Source organism: Centruroides vittatus, unplaced genomic scaffold, assembly GCF_030686945.1.
Source record: "Centruroides vittatus isolate TY-2023 unplaced genomic scaffold, ASM3068694v2 scaffold_1519, whole genome shotgun sequence".
NCBI lineage: Eukaryota > Metazoa > Arthropoda > Arachnida > Scorpiones > Buthidae > Centruroides > Centruroides vittatus.
The window spans coordinates 762,799-776,423 of NW_027122682.1; the positions used below are offsets into that span (position 1 = coordinate 762,799).

The window sequence follows — 13,625 nt, forward strand, 5'->3', positions numbered from 1 at the left end:
AGCAATACTGTAAATATCACAAAAGTTGGAATGGCATCTACTTTCTCCAAACTGGCAAACAGTATTGCAACAAATTATGACTGTTTCTGCACACATGCCTTTTTTTATGCATCACACATGTATATCAATCTCAATCCTATAATGTGCTATACAGTTATTCAATAATCTGCTTACTTAAAAATATTTTAAGATATAAAACACAATATTTAATACATACCTTTTGTGAAGATAGACCCTGTGATGCTGAAGTAGTGGATGGTTGCTGTTGCGATTGTTGCTGTGTCCCACTAAAATATACGAAACAAACATTACTTCGTTTTAATTAACAAGTTTCAAATTATGTTTTTCATTATTAAGTTAATTTTACCTTATCTCTTCTGATTTCCCCTTTTCTTTGGTAGAAGTTCCCCATCCTTGGCCTCCACTAGGTACAAGGCTTATATTAGGATTATTGCCACTGTTTTCACTTTTCAGACTTGGGAGATTAGCAGGTGGTGGCATACGGCGCCCAGCACCAACCTTCCCCAAGGACTGCAATCCATGTTTAGGTAAAACTAAAATAAAATCAAATTTTATAAATTATATTTTATCATATAATAAGAAACAAAAATAAAAATAGAAACTTTTTTAAGTCAACAATTTGGAACTATAAAAAATTTTCAGTATCATTTTTTCATAAATTAATAATTTATGAAAAATGATGAGGATTTTGATGTGGAAAAAATGACAAGGATTTACACTAATTTATGATGTGTAAATATCAATTTCAAAATAAATTAATAAATCTGTAATAAACAGATTTCAAATAGTGCAAGTAAAATAATGTTTTATTAATGATTTCATAAATAACAAAGAACATTTTCCTGCAAATGAATAAAAAGCAACATAGTTACAGCGTTGTTAACCTTTTGGGATGCGTGTGAAAGTTTTTCCCGCAAGCAATCGCGTGCTTTACTTTTTACAACACTTAAAATTTACCAAAAATTTAAAAAAAAATTAAAAGATTCAATGTGTAAATATGAATTTACATTTTTGTTTACTTTTTTAGTCTCAATTAATGCACTTATAATTGGCATAAGAGAAGAGATTTAAAAAAATGGATATTTCACAAATAAAGTAATCACACATTTTACGAAAATAATACTTACTACATGGAATAATTATACTTATAGTCAATTTAAACATACATTTAGGAATATATAAATGTGATTAAATGTTAACAATATGCTATGAATTCATTAAAATAACTTTATTCTGATTTCCTAAACATTGTAAAGTGCAGACACTTGGACACTTGGCAATCTGATTTCCAAGTGTCCGAGTGTCTGCACTTTACAATGTTTAGGAGACAACAATAATTACCGACACGGTTTGAAATGAAACTTTATTCTATTTGACCCCCATTCATAAAATTATTTAAAGATAAATAAAGTAAAAATATTCTTGTAAATGACAACTCCATAACCCAATTGTTAATTAAAATGGTCAGAAACGAAATAATTTGTCTAGAGGTAAGAAGTTACACCACTATCTCGTGTTAATTTCAATAATTATAATATATTTTAAATTTAGAAGCAACAGCAGTGTTGTCAGCTTGAAAGATTAATCCCTCAGCATAGTGTGTTTTCCCCTACAAAGGGATTTTAGAGATTTTCTTAGAAAACAGCCAAAAACATAGGAATGCTTAAAATACTTATTTTTAATCCCCGTAGATAGAAATGCAACTCTGAAGAACTACATTTTGACTAATAATGACAATTTGGCATGAGTACATGACTTTACTCAATACTGGCTTCTGAATTTGTAATGAGAGGGATATTTTAAGTGCATGAAAGACTTTTTACATACGTGAAAGAAATTTTTGTTTCCTATAACCCAGGAGTCGGCAACCTATGGCACTCAAGACCATTTTCAGTGGCACGCCGAATGAATTAAAATATTAAAATAAATAAAATATGTTAAAAATTATTATTATAAAATAATATTGAAATCATAATGCAAGGGTTAACGTCAGCTACATTTTGCATATGTAATGTGCATACATTTATGTTCTGCGTTCTTATCTATGTCTACTGAGGCAAGACATGTGATATTTGGCATATTCTGCATATCTGGATCTGGACAGTTTGCCTATTCCCACATGCTTGTTATTAATAAGTAATAGAATGGCTCATAAAAGACAAAAAGTTAACGTTTGATCTTTTCAAGCCATTTGGACTGAAGAATATCAATTTCTACAACAAAAGGATCATGCTGTTTGTGCTTTATATTACGAAAGTGTCGTGTGTCATACTTCAAGTGTACAAAGACATTATCAAAGCAAACATTATTCTATGTTTAAGAATGCTGAGAAAATTGAAGCAATTAAACAAGCTGTTTCTGGTTAACACCTTAAATGACCAGTTTCCATCATTACTGGAAAACAAAATATTATAAAAATGAACTAAAATGTTTAATTAAAATATTTTCTTTGATGTACGAATAAACGCACAAAGCCGTTGTAATAAACTGCACAAACCGCAAACCTGCCCTATTCAATGAACTAGAATCCTGAGAGTTCTAATCTCTAAGAATATATGAGTAGAACAAATACCATAAATACCGTACTGGTTTTTAAAAAAAATGGTAATCTGCTAATCTCATTAACCAAATGTACTACTTTAATTGGATGAAGGATAACTGGTTTCAGTTTATAAAATCTCATTTTAATTAATTTGTGTTTTAATAAATAAATTCATCTATCCATCACTGCCTATAGAAAAGAACCAGCTTCAAAGTACAATCAGGAGTAGGAACAGAGCCTAAACCAATTGTAAAAACTTTTTGATGTTCAGCTGTGCACCAATGATAAGAAAGTATTGATGCTAGATGACAAACATACTGTCCTGAAGACCCAAAACAAAAGACTGGAATAAAATTTTACCATTCCACTAACAAGTCAGATGTAATAAAACAATTACTGGATTTAAATTGGGTTACTTTACTGCTACTATTAATAATTATGTAGTCTGTTTAAATCCAGTAATCATTTGGTTTCATTATAAAATATCAGGCTTTGAGATGTTTATATATACCGTAGTTTACGGACTATAAGACACACCTTAATTTTTAAGCAATTTATTTAAAAAATATCCATAAGACGCTACAGACTATAAGACACACCTGAATTTTGGAGGCAATTTTTCGAAGAAAAAAGTGCGTCTTATAGTCCGTAAAATACGGTATATGAAAGTCAGATGTACTACATAAAGTTGGGTTTGTATGAAAAGCTAAATTTCTGAAAAAGTACTGAATTAATATGGCAGGCAATTGATGAATGTAGACCACATCTGAACCTTTCACTTCTTGTGGATCTGTCAAAATTGATGACAGCATTAAAAAGCACTTGATTCCTTTCATACAAAAACACCATAACATGGAAGATTTGGTGTTCTGGCCAGATGTAGCAATGGCCCACCATTATGCCCTCAAAATTACTGACTACCCTATGTGTCTCAATAAACCTCATCATCAACTCAGCAGAATAGCAGCAAAGTTCCTCAATAGTTTTTGGCCTACACCAATGGCATTCATCAGAAAACAAAACAGTTCTAAAATGGAATGCTTAAAACATGACCTTCAAAATTTGATTGTATGAAATTTGATGTTTGAATGTAAGATTTATTAAGGCATTATGAGATTGCTATCCAGTTCAAAGTCTAAAGTTTTTTTTTATAAATTATACTGACTACCTTCAAAGTACTGGATGTGAGTTTGAGGGAAAAGAAAAGAACATCCAAATGTACCTCAGGTCCATCTCATTGAGAGATTTTGGGCACTGTAAAAAGCAATGTGCCTCTCATCCTTGTAATACCAAGAACTTTAATTCATTCACATGAATTTGGAGAAATATAAACATTGGGAAGAGATGTGGTACTCATGGCAGGAATGAACAAAATTGAGATTTATAGGGTGAATATGTCTAGGGACCATTATTTTACAAAAAGTGAATCTGAACTTTCCCATGAACAAAATTGATCTTTGTATTATCATTTGTTCTAGTACAACAATATAAATTAAAAATGATTCTCATTTTTGAACACTTCTTAAGTGTGTGAAAAGCAAAGAAATTTACTCTGATAAAGAAGTAATTTCCAATTAAAAAAAATTACGAAATTGGGGTGCTGCTACTAGAAAAACACTGTTCTTGGTGATACAATTATCAACTTTCTTAATATTTTATTCTGCTAGAAACAAGGCTAAACTGAAAACCAATTTACTCCCAAATACACAAAATCATCATGAAGCATCCATACTTGAAAATGTTAACTTATAAATCATTGGTTTGAGATTCCTGTATGAACATTCATTCTAGATGAACATGAAACATACTGTCAGCTGTTTTTAATGTAATTTCTGCTCTCTAACAGATCTAAACACCTCATATCTTGATAAAAAGTAAATCATTATTGGAAAGTTATTACCTCAACTGCTTGTTGGAAGGTTTGCTGTATTGTATTTTCAATGTAAACAAAGACATATTATCTTATAAATTTTTTGTGAACAAATTTTCTGGAGGTATACATTTACATTATAAATACATCAAATATATTACTTTTATAAAATATCTGCAATCAAATTTTTAAAAAATCATTCAAGAAAATGCTTTTGATGAAAAACTTTTAATAAAACAAAAAAAATTATACACACGAAAACCAGTGTTTTTAAGAAAATACTTAGAATCTAATAGGATGATCAGATTTACAAACACTAACTGTAAAATGTTAATTATTTTACCACAGTTTTTTTAGTTATGTAATAAACAAATTTCCCCATTATTGCAAACATAAACATCCAAATCTGATCATTATACATTAAAGCCAATGGCTTGATGAATTATATCAGGCTACATTGCTACTATTATTAATTAAATTCTAACTAATATAAATAAACAATCATCATCATCAAACCCAATATATTTTAAAGCTATCCTCCAACTAATGCCAAATATTATGAGGCTATAAATTGTCTTATAAATTATTATTATTATAGCCATTTCTAGCCCGATAATATTCGGCATTAGTTCGAGGATAGGTTTAATTCTCAGTACAGTAGACCCCTATGACACGGGTTCATATAAGACAGATTTGTATAACACAGCGGAAAAATTGTGATCATGTTCTTATAACACGGTAAAAGAATGAGACAGATTGTCATGGCCGACTCGTGTCTCGATCAAGATTAGTCGAATCTGGACCAATAGTGGACATTACACAAACCGTTTAGTTTAAACGAGCAGTGGACCTACTAAAAAACATTTATTATTCAACGGCCATAAAAATTATATTTCTATTAATGATGTCTCCAAAGTTTAGCAAATTTTTTGCAGAAAGAAACACATGTCCACTGTTCGATGAGCCGCTCTGCAGCAAAAACAAGCTCAAGCAATGGCATCTTCGAACGGTACACACTCAGTAAGTATTCCTACAATTTTTTTTGTTTATAGTATAGTTTATATGGATTATTCCCAAAAAATTATATGTATTTTGGAAATGTTCAAGTCAAATTAGTCTATAATCAATTTTATGGAAGAAAACCTTTCAAACAGCCATACCCCCTAAACTGCACAAGTGTCGGGCTGTGAACAGCTCATGTATTTGTAAAATCTAAGTAAATCATACAACACGGAATTCATATAACACGGAATGTATCTACCGTGTTATAGGGGGGGTCTACTGTAATTAAATAAATTTTCCTATTATCATCATCATAGATAAATTTAATACATTTTTACATGTATTTAATTTTTACATAAATACAATTAATCACTTAGTTAATGAAAATATTAAACTTTTAATAAAAATTATTATAATATAAAAAAACCAAGTTTAAAAAAAAAATCAGTTCTTACCTGTGGCTTTAGGATTTTCAAGACTTTTTCCTTTGTATAAGCTATTTATGTCCAAAGCTACATACTTCGACTTTCCTTTCTCCCCCTTTGCTGTGAGCCCCGAGACTGCAGACATGCTGACCACAAGTCATTGAGTATATTAAGCACTGCACCCAGGGAACGGTCCGCTCCCTAAATAATTTTCAAAATATAAAGAGTTGATAACTTCTGTAAAATTAATTCCAGAATGCAACATATTAAATTACTAAAATTAGTCACACAATTATTAATGTTAACATATAAAAATTCCATTAAAACCAAACTAAAACAATGACAATTTAAAATTAAATAAGCATATTTTCATATTACCATAAGCAATACTTAAAAAGTACATTATAAGAACTCAAACACTTCAAATGAGAGTTAAGGCCAGTTAAAAACAATTTATATTTGATTATCAAACATTAAAAACTCAACTTTGAAGTGATGAATAGTCATTATTTAAAATTACTAAATCTGTTGGTAACTCCTTAATTGAGTTAGCTCAACAGTGTATCAGATCAGTTTTAGAAAGGTTAGCTATCAAAGTTGTTATCCAATAGTTATTTTTTCTACCTTAGGCACTAAAAATATTTAAAATAAATTTATTGCAGATAGTCTACCTTCATTTGATTTTAAAACAGGTAAAAATATTTCACTATTAAATAAATCAACTAAGGTTAATTTATCCTATTAATGAGCACCATATAATTAGTTATAAAATTTCAATAAATAAACCAAAAATACTATACCAAAAATGGCTATAGTGAGAGGGAATCTTATTCTATAAGCCATAATATAGATAACAGATTTCCCTCACATTTTACAATTTCAATATGTCAAAATATGCAAAAAAAACTCAAAATATTATAACTAGATATTACAGTTAAAATTTTAAATATTACACTAATATTATTACATACACTTTATGTACACATTTTGAAGGCAGGAAGTAATAAATTAAATGCAGAATTCTATTTTAAAATTTTATTATTAAACAAAAATCTGAGTTAGTTTTTGGGAAAGTAGTGTAGAACACTGATTCAAAAAGTTTTTTCTTCTTGTTAATAGTAAATGGAGTTTCCTATCTCTCGGTACATTTTTTGGTGAACATTCTACATTAGGATGTTGCCCATTATTTTTTACTTAAGAAATTCACAGACATAAAACATTTCATCAAGTTGTTTTAATGTGAATTCTTTCATTGCTCTAACAACCACTAAAGCAGAACAGCAAAACTGAATGCATTGAAAATTGAATATATTCTAAACTTAGAATACATTTAACCTGAAGATGACCTTCAAAAATATTAGCTTATTCATTAAATATTTTTCCTTGCTAGATTCTTGGTGATATTCTTTTTTAATCTTTCATTCCTGTCTTAATATTTCATCATCTCCAATGCTATCATTACCCTGATTTTTGTACACTCGTTCTACATCCAGATTAGTAAGTTCATCATTAAGGACATGGACCAATTCTGGGATGATCATCATCCTTATCTATTTTAGTTAATCTTAGAGGCCAATATGAGTTACATAATTTCTTCTACATCACAGTTAATTTCAGAATTGAACCTTTTAAAATCATTTGTGCATTTAGGAATAATTTTTTTTTTCTTTTTTTTTTGACCGAATGGCTATCACATTAGTTACTCTAACTTCTTTTCATGCTTTACTAAGTCAGAATAAACTGAATTTCAAACAGAATAATCACATTCGCCTCATTCATAGTTCGTTGTTTGAAACTGATCAATACAGCTGTTTAGATTGGACAGTTATAAATCTAAAATGTAGGAATGTAATGTGTCCTGATAATTTTTAGTCTAGAACAGTGATTCTCAAACCTTTTCGATCCATCACCCCCTTTGTCTATAAAGTTATACCCAACGCCTCCTCTAACCCATTTTCTCTTGTGTGAGAAAGGATTGGAAACATTCTTAGAAAAACTTTTCTATGAATCTCACACTTGCCCTTACCGTACATTGTTCTCAACATCTGGAAACCATTAAATGCAATGTTTTCTCTTATCTGCTTAACAGAGAAAAGGGAACGGCTGCCAGTGACCCCAACTTTTGCCTTTGGTCACCGTTCAGTACCCTGCCTCCAGTGCCCCCCTAGATTTACTCACCGCCCACAAGGGGGCATTATTGCCCACTTTGAGAAACACTGGTCTAGAAGAACAAACAAACAGTCCATCAGCTGATATCAAATTGAGTTGACTAACCTACTGTAGTTCCTTAATGAAAGCAAAACAGGGTAATGAAGGTGACACCTATGCTTTGATTGCCCAGCATTAGTCATAGGCCTAAACATTCAAAGCAGAAAAAAGCCAGATTAAACTGCCAGAAAATACAAAACTAAATTTTTAATTGAAAGACTTAAGTTTCTTTCTCAGAAGAATTTGTGATTTTTCAGATTTTAGACCATAAAGTTGGCTGTTTCTTATCCTACAATCTATTTTTGGCATGACTGTCAATGAATGCAAATCTTTGTTATATCTGATAAACCACTTTACAACATTCAAACATTTTAGCATGTGTTTAATATTGCGGATTTAATGGAACAGAGAAAAGTTTGTACTAATTGGTAATGTAACAACCAATTTCATTATATGTGGGTTCAACTGTATAATGAAAACAATATAAATAATTAGGACCTTTGTTACCAACGACAACAGATGTTTATAACAATTTTAAGCATTTTACAAATGAGATTTCTGTTCGAAAGTGTGAAATCTGGAAGTTAAGAACCTAGAATTTCTAAATTATTTCACTCCAGTTATAAACGACTTAATCAACAACATTCCATACCCGGGAAATTGTTGACCCTCGAATGACAACGATTGTCCCCTAACTGTCAACAAGCCGTTATTCCTTCGGAGCAGGTAGATCATCTTGCACGATGGTTTATAGTTAGCGTCCGAACTAGTCGTTTATTTAATATCCCGGGAACACCTATGGCCCTAATAGTGATTCGTTTTCGATCACGTGACAAGTTTTCCCATCCAAAACTTATAAAAGACGCTTCCTTCCCCCCTAAAGGGCTCTCCGATCGTCTCTCCAGTACGAATCGCACGGTATCGTCGACCGAGCCCGAAGTCTCTACGTTGCCCAGTGCCACTGACCCGCCTCGAGTTTTTAAGGTTCTACGTGCCAGCGGCCATTATTTTGACTCTCCGTCATCTCGAAGATTTCTATCACTTCGAAGTGAATATTTACCTAAGGGACCTTCGCTGGACTTCGACTATTACGCTATTTATAGAGGTACAAACCAATATTTGTAAACTCTCTCTCTCTCCGGCCCCTTTTGTGTATATGAGAGTAGACGTATAGTTTTGTTCGTTTCGATTTTAATAAATCTTGTTTTGTTATAAAATGGTGTCTTTCTTGACTGTCGGCTTCGCCTTATCGTCGACCCCATCCTTCCTCCTCCTCCACTCGCGTAACGCGCCGTCGACGTAACAGCCATCCTGGACACGTGAGTCGCCGGAAAAGGAGGTACGACAAACTCTTACCTCCCCGGGATCTCACACATTGGTGACAATCGAGAGGGGTTCCGACTTATTCGGCACCCCCCCGATTTCACAAAAGGAAAAACTTTAATGTTTACTAATTCATTTCTTCATAGAGAATTTAAAAAAATCAATAAATAGTATCAACTTCATAAAATATAAAAAGTGATATTGTAACCACAATTTCAATCCAGTAACTATTTTTTTTTTTTTTGATGTAATGATAAGAAACCAGTTAACACATTAGAAGATAGTCGTCAGATATTGTCAGTATCTTTTACAGTCCTCAGATATATGTAACTACACTTGCCTCTCCTTTTTTATCATTATCCTTTAAAGGTCCTCAACATCTTCATTTTCATTATTTTTCTCTGTTTCGTCCAAGTCTTTTTGAAGTAATTTTTGTCCCCTGTTTTTAATATGCAACCATCAAAAATAAGAAATTAACTGATTATAGAAGAAGTATCACTCTTTCTATGCCAGTAGAAACTTGATCCAAGAAAAAGAGCATTTTTCTGACATCATCTTCATCAAAAACCTGCATTCAAGAATCCTAATAATAGTTGGAAACCAAAAGCAAAGATAACCTTTTTTTTTCTTGGCATGCAAAACAATGAGAAAAAATTCATGCTTGTTTATGGCAATTGTGGGTGTCTATTTGCTATGCATCGGGTTTTGGTTGATGTTTATATTTATTCTTCAGATATTCAGTACATTCTTTTGATACTCAGTATTAGCATCCAAAATGCCAATAAATGTCAAAGAAATATACAAAATGCACACATAATTTGCAGTTAAAATTGGTTCAATAATGATTACAACAGAGAAAAATTATTACAATAGCTATATTTTTATAGTTACAAAAAAACTTTTATGCAGATTAAATATTTTTAAATTTAAAAATTGATATAATCTTGCAAGTTTCTACAGATACTAATCATCATCATGTATACATATACACATCTCTCAAAAATAAAGTAAAACAATCAATTTTTAGTATCATGCTGCTTTAAGTTATTTTATATACATATGATTTTGGACAATGAAATATTGTGAGATGCAGTGTCATTCTGACATGAACAAAATTTTACATTATTATTTAACTATAGAAAGCTACAGAAATTAAAACTGAAAAAAGTGGTTTATTTGGTCTGTATTTTCCCTTCATTAATTAAGTTTGACATTCAAATTTGATATTATTGAAAGTGTATTCTCTCTTATCTGGATATTTAAAATAAACTATGATTCTATAAAAATTTGAAATTATAAATCTGTTCGGAGAAACACATGGATTTCATATAGATAAAACTATAAAAAATCTAGCACTCCTCCTCTTTAATTTTTGCACCATAATTATTCAGCTGCAGAAAAATCTACAACCAAGTATAATAAAGTGCAAAGAATTCATTTAATCTAAAATCTAAATGTAGTTAATTTAAATGTCATTTTAAATTTGATCATTCAAAATATGCACATGCTACATATCATTTGAAAATGTGACAGGTCTAATTTCATAAGCAAAAATAGTTTGCTTGTAACTTTTTGAAAATCTGTTGAAACATTCTTATACTAATGACTTCCAATATTTTAATTATTTTGCTACTTAATTTGAAAAAGTGATTCTTTACTTAAAATAAATATTATTTCATTTCATCCATATCTATTAAACAACTTTATAATCTCATTAGAAAAGGAGTACTATTAGATCTATACATTAAAAAGGTTCTTCCCTGTAATACTAATTTACAAAAAACAATTAAGTAGAATCAATGAATCAGGCTTACTATACTCACAGCAAGTACTTTCTAAAATGCATTTCAGCCTTTCTGGCCCTTTTCAATTGGATTACAAACGTTGATAGCAAAAAACAGAGCATATGATAACCAGAGCTAACATTACTATTAACTTTATATGTACTGTACAATAATTTAGTTTAGAATTACAAATATAATATCTAGATCGAGAACTTAAATTACCTTGTAATCATTTACAAAATGGACTAAGGAACATATTATAGTATATAAACAAAACCACTCACTTGTCCAAATTACAATTCAAGACAAGGGAAAAAACCTTGAAATGCATTTTGGGAAGTGTTAATTAAATTTGCAGTGAGTATAATAAGTCTCATTCATTGGTTCTAGTTAACTGTGTTTTGTAAACTATTACATCAGTTTCTTCATTTATATGTAACTAGTAAATTCTCCCATCAAGAACGACTGATATTTAGTAAATTAAAACTAAATGAAATAGCTTGCTAAGTACAATATTTTATTTTAAAAAATTGTGTAGATCACAAACTTCTTCAAACACAATATTTCTTATAGATGTGTGTTTATCATTACAAGTAATTTTATTTTCATAAAAATATTATTGGCTGAAGTCTATGCAATTTTAAAGTTTTTTTGATTATTTTGTTCTGCAATCGGGTACGAAGGGGTTAATGGCTTGCTTAAAATTCTTTACATTTTTTTCTGGCCTACAACTTAATATAGAAGAAAGACATTTTTGGATATCCATCAGACATGATAATCATGTTGAAGGTAGAAAAAGTAGAAATTACAGTTAGTTAAACTATTTTAAAGTAGATATTTAACAAAGAATTAAACAATATGGTTCACTATGTTACCATAACAATGTACTGTATACCAAATGTGCTGGTAGACACTTGCAATCTCCAATGTTTTTAATAGTTAAACTTTTAATGAACATAGAATAATTCTAACATATAAAGGAATATAATGTAATAAATTTGACATTTTAAACATCTTTCTAACAAATATTATTGTCAAAGTGAAGCACATAACAGTCAAGTGACAAAATGTAGATGATTTTATAAATATAAATGACGTTGATGTATTTAGTTTTATATTTTTCATGAAATTTACACATTAATATGATTAATTTAAGCTACAAATTATTGTACAATGCAAAAGTTTCTAACAACACACCATGTAAGTACTACTGGTTAGGTGACCATCCAAAAATCATAATTCAATCCTCTCAAAACATATTCTAATTTTTTTTTTAGTTTTCTGTACATCTAGGTCATTTCATTTTCTGAATTTGATCAACAGGAAGTCAGTGAACTAATTGACTGTTCAATTTTAAAAATACAAAAATGTTAAGTATTCAAATTTTTTCCACCTTTATTTTTATATTTTCCATTAATCATTAGATTCAATACTGTTGAATGCTGCTAATTTCAAAATTGCTAATACAATAGATTTCCCTTAACCAGTTTTTACCCACCAGTTTAAATAATAAATGCAAAAATTAGAAACTTTTAAATTTAAATTCATTTTCATTCAATTTTAGACATATATATGTCTGGTAGCCCCCTGGTTCATTTGATGGAGAGTTGTTCAACCATAGTGTGTTCATTAGCCCTCACATATCTTCAAAGCCAACATTCATCTCTCACATCAATGACACATGGTACTCTTGTTTCCACACTTTGTTCAGTAGTGCCATTTGTCCAATCACAGTACACTTTAACCACAGCAGCATGCAAACAGATTACAACCTGTACAGTTTTGGAAATACTGCCACCCTTAGCCTGAAAGCCCTTTTGCAAATCTGATAAATTGTGCATTTTATCCACGACAGCAACCGATTGATATATTTGCACATTGCCTACATCTCATTTACATACCAAGCAAGCTCAAGAAACATGCCTTGTTTCATTGGCCACACATTGCTGATGACAAAAGTATGGAGTGGTCATATAATATGACTCAATGTATATCCAAATGATAGCATACAGTATTCATTAGATAAAATAAATTTTTCATAATTTATAGATAATTTTTTTAACACATTATTTACTTTTAAATAGATTACTTTAAAAAAATTACACTGTGTGGATGGCGTTGAATTCTTAGAAATTATACAGTTGTTGTTCACCATTTGACTTTTAGCAAAATTTTATAAATCACATATATATAATTACTCTGACATAATTTTATTATTATTTAAGCAAAATGATTTAATATTTCACAACAATGAAAAGTATCAAGAAGGGGTTATTTCTGTTATACAATGTTATGAAAGTGCTAATTTATAATAACTTCAAAAATTTTTTAAATATTCATATTTCCTATTATAAATTTACACAAGAATGTTATTATTTGCACAGAAAGTTTGTTTACTTATGTAAATGAAATGATAAGGATTGAAAAAGAACAGAAATAAATTACAGTAG

General features: G+C 30.1%; 1 protein-coding gene across 1 annotated transcript in view; it reads right to left on the reverse strand.

The window, feature by feature from the left end:
• Nucleotides 1-13,625, reverse strand: part of LOC136987368 (protein PRRC2C-like) — a 131,379-nt gene that overhangs the window by 79,380 nt on the left and 38,374 nt on the right. Inside the window, 3 exon segments of the mRNA XM_067285100.1 lie at nucleotides 218-287; nucleotides 368-554; nucleotides 5,891-6,061. Of these exon segments, the coding sequence (XP_067141201.1) occupies nucleotides 218-287; nucleotides 368-554; nucleotides 5,891-6,005 (372 nt within the window). The 5' untranslated portion in view covers nucleotides 6,006-6,061.